At 37.0% G+C, this 8,984-nt stretch overlaps 1 protein-coding gene across 4 annotated transcripts in view; it reads left to right on the top strand.

Moving 5' to 3' along the window:
* The window catches only part of CDK8 (cyclin dependent kinase 8), a 155,681-nt gene that overhangs the window by 80,119 nt on the left and 66,578 nt on the right, over window positions 1–8,984 (top strand). For all 4 annotated transcript variants that reach the window (XM_058437740.1, XM_032150606.2, XM_032150605.2 and 1 more), the window contains exon 2: window positions 7,705–7,780. In XM_058437740.1, coding sequence (XP_058293723.1) covers window positions 7,705–7,780 — 76 coding nt within the window. The remainder of the gene's footprint in view (window positions 1–7,704; window positions 7,781–8,984) is intronic.

The following is an 8,984-nucleotide window of genomic DNA, read 5'->3' as shown; positions in this document are numbered from 1 at the left end:
CTTTAATCCATCTTGAATTAATTTTTGTATAAGGTGTAAGGAAGGGATCCAGTTGCAGCTTTCTACATATGGCTAGCCAGTTTTCCCAGCACCATTTATTAAATAGGGAATCCTTTCCCCATTTCTTGTTTTTGTCAGGTTTGTCAAAGATCAGATAGTTGTAGCTATGCGGTGTCATTTCTGAGGGCTCTGTTCTGTTTCATTGATCTATGTCTCTGTTGTGGTACCAGTACCATGCTGTTTTGGTTACTGTAGCCTTGTAGTATAGTTTGAAGTCAGGTAGCGTGATGCCTCCAGCTTTGTTCTTTTGGCTTAGGATTGACTTGGCGATGCGGGCTCTTTTTTGGTTCCATATGAACTTTAAAGTAGTTTTTTCCAATTCTGTGAAGAAAGTCATTGGTAGCTTGATGGGGATGGCATTGAATCTATAAATGACCTTGGGCAGTATGGCCATTTTCACGATATTGATTCTTCCAACCCATGAGCATGGAATGTTCTTCCATTTGTTTGTATCCTCTTTTATTTCATTGAGCAGTGGTTTGTAGTTCTCCTTGAAGAGGTCCTTCACATCCCTTGTAAGTTGGATTCCTAGGTATTTTATTCTCTTTGAAGCAATTGTGAATGGGAGTTCACTCATGATTTGGCTCTCTGTTTGTCTGTTATTGGTGTACAAGAATGCTTGTGATTTTTGTACATTAATTTTGTATCCTGAGACTTTGCTGAAGTTGCTAATCAGCTTAAGGAGATTTTGGGCTGAGACAATGGGGTTTTCTAGATATACAATCATGTCATCTGCAAACAGGGACAATTTGACTTCCTCTTTTCCTAGTTGAATACCCTTTATTTCCTTCTCCTGCCTGATTGCTCTGGCCAGAACTTCCAGCACTATGTTGAATAGGAGCGGTGAGAGAGGGCATCCCTGTCTTGTGCCAGTTTTCAGAGGGAATGCTTCCAGTTTTTGCCCATTCAGTATGATATTGACTGTGGGTTTGTCATAGATAGCTCTTATTATCTTGAGATATGTCCCATCAATACCTAATTTATTGAGAGTTTTTAGCATGAAGGGTTGTTGAATTTTGTCAAAGGCCTTTTCTGCATCTATTGAGATAATCATGTGGTTTTTGTCTTTGGTTCTGTTTATATGCTGGATTACATTTATTGATTTGCGTATGTTGAACCAGCCTTGCATCCCAGGGATGAAGCCCACTTGATCATGGTGGATAAGCTTTTTGATGTGCTGCTGGATTCGGTTTGCCAGTATTTTATTGAGGATTTTTGCATCAATGTTCATCAAGGATATTGGTCTGAAATTCTCTTTTTTGGTTATGTCTCTGCCAGGTTTTGGTATCAGGACGATGCTGGCTTCATAAAATGTGTTAGGGAGGATTCCCTCTTTTTCTATCGATTGGAATAGTTTCAGAAGGAGTGGTACCAGTTCCTCCTTGTACCTCTGGTAGAATTCAGCTGTGAATCCGTCAGGTCCTGGACTCTTTTTGGTTGGTAAGCTATTGATTATTGCCACAATTTCAGAACCTGTTATTGGTCTATTCAGAGATTCAACTTCTTCCTGGTTTAGTCTTGGGAGGGTGTATTTGTCAAGGAATTTATCCATTTCTTCTAGATTTTCTAGTTTATTTGCATAGAGGTGTTTGTAGTATTCTCTGATGGTAGATTGTATTTCTGTGGGATCGGTGGTGATATCCCCTTTTTCGTTTTTTATTGCATCTATTTGATTCTTCTCTCTTTTCTTCTTTATTAGTCTTGCTAGCGGTCCATCAATTTTGTTGATCTTTTCAAAAAACCAGCTCCTGGATTCATTAATTTTTTGAAGGGTTTTTTGTGTCTCTATTTCCTTCAGTTCTGCTCTGATTTTAGTTATTTCTAGCCTTCTGCTAGCTTTTGAATGTGTTTGCTCTTGCTTTTCTAGTTCTTTTAATTGTGATGTTAGGGTGTCAATTTTGGATCTTTCCTGCTTTCTCTTGTGGGCATTTAGTGCTATAAATTTCCCTCTACACACTGCTTTGAATGTGTCCCAGAGATTCTGGTATGTTGTATCTTTGTTCTCGTTGGTTTCAAAGAACATCTTTATTTCTGCCTTCATTTCATTATGTACCCAATAGTCATTCAGGAGCAGGTTGTTCAGTTTCCATGTAGTTGAGCGGTTTTGAGTGAATTTCTTAATCCTGAGTTCTAGTTTGATTGCACTGTGGTCTGAGAGACAGTTTGTTATAATTTCTGTTCTTTTACATTTGCTGAGGAGAGCTTTACTTCCAACTATGTGGTCAATTTTGGAATAGGTGTGGTGTGGTGCTGAAAAAAATGTATATTCTGTTGACTTGGGGTGGAGAGTTCTGTAGATGTCTATTAGGTCCACTTTATGTAGAGCTGAGTTCAATTCCTGGATATCCTTGTTAACTTTCTGTCTCGTTGATCTGTCTAATGCTGACAGTGGGGTGTTAAAATCTCCCATTATTATTGTGTGGGAGTTTAAGTCCCTTTGTAGGTCACTGAGGACTTGCTTTATGAATCTGGGTGCTCCTGTGTTGGGTGCATATATATTTAGGATAGTTAGCTCTTCTTGTTGAATTGATCCCTTTACCATTATGTAATGGCCTTCTTTGTCTCTTTTGATCTTTGTTGGTTTAAAGTCTATTTTATCAGAGACTAGGATTGCAACCCCTGCCTTTTTTTGTTTTCCAGTTGCTTGATAGATCTTCCTCCATCCCTTTATTTTGAGTCTATGTGTGTCTCTGCACGTGAGATGGGTTTCCTGAATACAGCACACTGATGGGTCCTGACTCCTTATCCAGTTTGCCAGTCTGTGTCTCTTGATTGGAGCATTTAGCCCATTTACATTTAACGTTAATATTGTTATGTGTGAATCTGATCCTGTCATTAGATGTTAGTTGGTTATTTTGCTCGTTAGTTGCTATTGTTTCTTCCTAGCCTCGATGGTCTTTACAATTTGGCATGTTTTTGCAGTGGCTGGTACCGGTTGTTCCTTTCCATGTTTAGTGCTTCCTTCAGGAGCTCTTTTAGGGCAGGCCTGGTGGTGACAAAATCACTCAGCGTTTGCTTGTCTGTAAAGTATTTTATTTCTCCTTCACTTATGAAGCTTAGTTTGGTGGGATAGCAAATTCTGGGTTGAAAATTCTTTTCTTTAAGAATGTTGAATATCGGCCCCCACTCTCTTCTGGCTTGTAGAGTTTCTGCTGAGAGATCAGCTGTTAGTCTGATGGGCTTCCCTTTGTGGGTAACCCGACCTTTCTCTCTGGCTGCCCTTAACATTTTTTCCTTCATTTCAACTTTAGTGAATCTGACAATTATGTGTCTTGGAGTTGCCCTTCTCGAGGAGTATCTTTGTGGCGTTCTCTGTATTTCCTGAATCTGAATGCTGGCCTGCCTTGCTAGATTGGGGAAGTTCTCCTGGATAATATCTTGCAGAGTGTTTTCCAACTTGGTTCCATTTTCCCCATCATTTTCAGGTACACCAATCAGACGTAGGTTTGGTCTTTTCACATAGTCCCAAATTTCTTGGAGGCTTTGTTCATTTCTTTTTATTCTTTTTTCTCTAAACTTCCCTTCTCTCTTCATTTCATTCATTTCATCTTCCATCAGCGATACCCTTTCTTCCAGTTGATCGCATCTGCTACTGAGGCTTCTGCAATCTTCGCGTAGTTCTCGAAACTTGGCTTTCAGCTCCATCAGCTCCTTTAAGCCCTTCTCTCCATTGGTTATTCTAGTTATCCATTCTTCTAATATTTTTTCAAAGTTTTTAACTTCTTTGCTATTGTTTTGAATTTCCTCTCGTAGCTCAGAGTAGTTTGATCGTCTGAAGCCTTCTTCTCTCAACTCATCAAAGTCATCCTCCATCCAGCTTTGTTCCGTTGCTGGTTTAAATTGGATCTCATCCCCAAGATATCTCATTATATATGGGCAAATATTCCACAGTCTCCTGAAAATCAGAATTTCGAAACACTTCTCATCCCATGCATTTCAGATAAGGGATACTCAATCTGTATTGTAACCATTCATTTAATCTGACTACTTCCCTTGGATCATTACTGACACTAGTGCACAAATCTTTTTCATCTCTTTTGTGTCTTTTACTAAAAAAATGTGTGGACAGAGAGATAAATTTGCCATGTAAACCACATAGCACTATTATATTATGTTGTAATTATATTAGGTGATTTTCAAGAGGAGGTTGCCTTTTTTTATAATCAAATATCATTTATAATTTATTTGGTATTATTTTTCTCCATTGCACATTTCTTTCTCATAATCTACTTTTATAAAGTAAAAAACATATAATTACTTGGAGTAGGGGAGAAGACTGATTGAATATTAGAATTTTTTTAGTTCATAGAGAAGAAATTGTCATATACCACCTTGGGCATTTTTAAATAAGAGAAAGTGGTGGATATTAAGGAGGTGAATAGGTAAATCTTTAGTTTAAATTATTTTCTTTCCCACCACTCTCTTTCTTAGTAGGGGGTTCAATTCTAGGATGTAATTCTTAAACAGTAGATATAATAGAATGTATTATACCCTTGGATTGACCATCTGGTTAAATCAATAACCCTGCCCATGGAAGTGTCTAATAGACTATTGTGATTCCAATTTTGTTTTATTTTTATGTCCTTAACTTCTTCTTTCTTTCAGAAACCATTCAGACAGTGAACATTAAGTACAGATCCTCTTAATGTCTTTTTCATATAATGAGTACTCATGGTGCTTTACTAGATATATGCTGTAAAACTGATTGTTATAAAACGAATTTTTTTCCAGAAAAATAATGTTGTAATTGTGATTTCTTTTCCCAAGTAAGGATTTGGTATAAAATATGTTGTAAAAACAAAGATAAAGCAATGTTAAGTTTTAGTAATAATTTAAAATAATAAAGTATTAAATCGACTTAAATTAATTGATTTTATAAAGGCTTATTAATTTGTTCGCTTAAACTGTCTCGCTACAGAAGTCTCCAGTTCTATCACCTCTGCCCTTCCTTTTAGTATATGACCTCATTGCCACTTTCAGGAAAAAAAACGTATCAAAATCGAACTCCCCCAGCTTTTTGCGTCTGTACCAACTTCTTTCCATCTGTATTGGTTCCTTTATCTGTCCTTTCTTCCTATTACGATGGAATAGATGTTTCTCCTTCAAGCCAGCGAGCAAAGACCCTGAAAGCTTGTTCTCTGGATTTTTTTCTCCTCTCCTATGTTGTCATCTCTTTTTCTCTGGGTCCTTTCCGTCAGTGCTTATCACATTCAAGTCTCTTCCATCTTAAGAAATAATAACTCTTTAACCTTGTGTATTACTCCAGCACCTGCCTTATTTTTCGCCTTCAAAGAATTGCTTACATATGTTGTCTTAGTTTACGTATGTCTCATTCACCCCTCAGCCTTCTGCAATATAGACCCTGCCACCACATCGCTGCAACTATTTTTGCCTACTCCGCTATCCATTGTTGACTTAATCATTACTAAATTCAGTAGATACTTTTCAATTCTTACTTTACTAGACCTCTGCAGATTTTTATACTATTTGCTATTGTGCCCTTTTTGAAAATCTTTTTCTTGACAGTCCTTCTCTTTGCTCTCATTGAACCTACTCTTGAGGCTTCGATCACTGTGTCATGCTGATTCCAGTAAATCTGTATCTTCAGCTTGCTCTTGAGCTTTAGTGTTTATTCCGCTTGCCAGCAACTATGCCCACTTAGATGTCTCACTGGTCCCCAAAACTCAGCCTACACAGAATGGAGCTATCACCTACCTGTTCCCTCAAAGCTTTTCCTCCTACCTGGTTTTTAATTTCAGTGAATAATGCTGTCATTACTTTGTTGCCTGTGGCAGAAATCATTGTCTTTAACTTCTTCCTTACCCACAATAGTCAATCATGAAGGACCCTGCTTCTTATCTGTCTGTTCTCTGTAGTAACCACCATTCTGCAATAGCCATCATCATCTCTCAGTGAATAATTTTAATACTAATTACTTGTAACTGTTCTCTCTGCCTCCTGTCCTTATTTACTCCCACTAAGCATTCACAAGGCAGCGAAAGATACATTTTCCAGATAAAATATAATTGATATTCTCTTGCTTAATAACAACAACAACAAACCTTTAAAGGAGCCCTTCTTGTTCTTGGCATGAAAAGACTTTTGTGTTGTGGTTCTTGATTTTATCCCCAGCCTAATCTCTAGTTGTATACAGTATCCAGTCTCCCTCAAATGCTTTTTCTCTTGCCTCATGTGACTGCATCTCTCTTAACTGATACACACACACACACACACACACACACACATTATCAAATGATCAGAGTGTGATCCTGGAACCCCTGGGTGTCTACGAGATCCTTTCACAGGGTCTGTAAGGTCAACACTATTTTTGTAATAATACTATGATATTATTTGGTTTTCATTCTCGTTCTAATGAGTGCCTAGTGGATTTCTTTCAGAGATGATCCAACATGTGATGATGCTATTCCATTGCTCCAATGGCTAGTGGATATAAACTTCTGTAGTTTTAAAAGTTCCCATTTTAAAATTTGTATAGGGTATATATTGATAGATATAATAAACCAAAGCTCATCAGGGTCCACAGTAATTTTCAAGAGAATAAAGGAGTTCTGGGACCAAAAGGTTTGAGAACAGCCATTTAGGCCTCAGATGGCATTTTCTCTGAGGAGTCTTTTTTTTTTTTTTTTTTTTGAGAGGGAGTCTCGCTCTGTCGCCCAGGCTGGAGTGCAGTGGCGTGATCTCGGCTCACTGCAAGCTCCACCTCCCGGGTTCATGCCAGTCTCCTGCCTCAGCCTCCCAAGTAGCTGGGACTACAGGCGCCCGCCACCACACCCGGCCAATTTTTTTGCATTTTTAGTAGAGACAGGGTTTCACTGTGTTAGCCAGGATGGTCTCCATCTCCTGACCTCGTGATCCGCCTGCCTCGGCCTCCCAAAGTGCTGGGATTACAGGAGTGAGCCACCACGCCCACCCTCTGAGAAGTCTTTGCTTGGGTCCTCCACCAAGTCCCCTTTGAGTAACCTTTTCTGTTGCACTTGCCACATAATAGCACTTAACATATGGTATTATGGTGCGTTACTTATCTTTTTAAGCCAATAGACACAGAAAACTCTCTACAAGAAGGAACCTGTTGTATCTTCAGTACCTAGCACAGTTCTGGGTACGTAGTAAGTGTTCAGTAAACACATGTTGCGTGAGTGTCTTTGAAAGTCTTTGGAGATGACCTAAATTATTTATTATCAAATTATGATTACTATAACATGTTTTAAATTATAACCATTTTGTGCCTTAGGGACACATTCATTTCTTAACTTTTCTGACCCACTAATATCTGAATAGGTTTTAGAAAGCAGGTTTTATTTTATATGTATGTGTTATGTTCATACATTAGAGCAGAAGGACTCTATTACTGGAAGTCAGATGCTCTATATCTCAATCTATTTTTTCCATAAGTAACTGTGGAGCCTTGGAAAAGTCTTTTTTATTCCTTTGAAGCTAACTTCCCTCATCAAATAATGGGACTGGACTAGGCTGTCTAAAAAGTTTTTCCTTGTACGACATTGTGTATTATATTGAATGATGTCAAATGTGTATTAAACATGTGATTTATATTTATATTTTACTTTATAAAAATGCACATAAATATAGATTTATCTATATATTAAAATAACTTTGTTTTTACAGGAAGGATGATAAAGACTATGCTTTAAAACAAATAGAAGGAACTGGGATCTCTATGTCGGCATGTAGAGAAATAGCAGTAAGTGAAGTTCTTTTTATCATCATTATTATCAACTGACTTATGAGTACCAACTATATAAGGCTCTGTATTGTATTTGTCATATTAATTGAAAGTTAGTGAATATTTTTTATATCAACTCTATGTAGAAAAATATTATTTATTAAGGAGAAATAAAGGGGGCATGTAGTTCTGTCTATATAAACTCTTTATTTGGGGTAAATTTCAGTTGTTAATATAAATACATGTTTTCCCAATACCTGTACTAATAGTAAAGGGTCCAGTTATTTCATTGAGAGCAGTAAAAGTGGCATGTTAGTCCATAGAAAATTAGTATTTTTATTTTAATAGAATGAGACTAATGTCATTAGTTATGTCAAATTAAAATGAGGTTGTCTTATTTGATTTTCATTGCTTGTGTCTGTTCATTTGAGTATGTAAACATTTATGCCCTTTTATTTTGGAAGCATAGTTTTCCATATTGTGATTAGAATCTCATTTTGATTCCAAAGGGAAGTAGTCTTTGGGTTAATGCATTAATAGTTATCCATACATTTAAACTGAGCATTACTTTTTGAGATTTTTCTTCAGTTTTTACTGTTATAAAACTGTGGGTCCAAATGTGTCTTTTCTGGCTTTACACAGAATATTCTAGGATATATATTATAATCTTTGCTTTTGTTGCTCTCAGCCCTTCTATTATATTTACCCATAATAGTCTATTATGACCTGGAAATGTTAAACAATTTTGCAAGTTTACTAGATTCTGTACCAATGAGTCTTCAACTGAAGTAGGTAAAAATAATTTACACTGTGTTGAGGAAAAAGACTTATAAATCTAAGAATAGCATGTCAAGCACTGTGATAGAAGTATATGAGAATGGAGAAGGGTGTACATCTAAACTAAAGTAGAAAATCAAGGAAAGTTCCAGGTTTGGGAACGCATGTAAGAATTACCTTCATGAGGGAAGAATAGGGGTGAGATGGAGGATATTGTTAACCAAAGGTAGACCATGCTGAAAGATGTAGTTCATTTAATCGATACTTTTTTTATACCTTTCAATCTTGAGACCAGGTAACTGTATGTTAACTGTCAGTTATTCAACATCTATTCTGTATATATTCATCAGTTTTAAAGAGTTAAAAGCCACTGAACTATGGTCAGTGGTGTTAGAAGTCAGGATGTTGATTACCCTTGGAGGGAATACAGAGCTTCAGGGTGCTA

The sequence above is a fragment of the Hylobates moloch genome, unplaced genomic scaffold (assembly GCF_009828535.3).
Source record: "Hylobates moloch isolate HMO894 unplaced genomic scaffold, HMol_V3 SCAFFOLD_4, whole genome shotgun sequence".
Classification (NCBI taxonomy): Eukaryota; Metazoa; Chordata; class Mammalia; order Primates; family Hylobatidae; genus Hylobates; species Hylobates moloch.
This window is presented reverse-complemented; position numbering and strand designations above follow the sequence as displayed.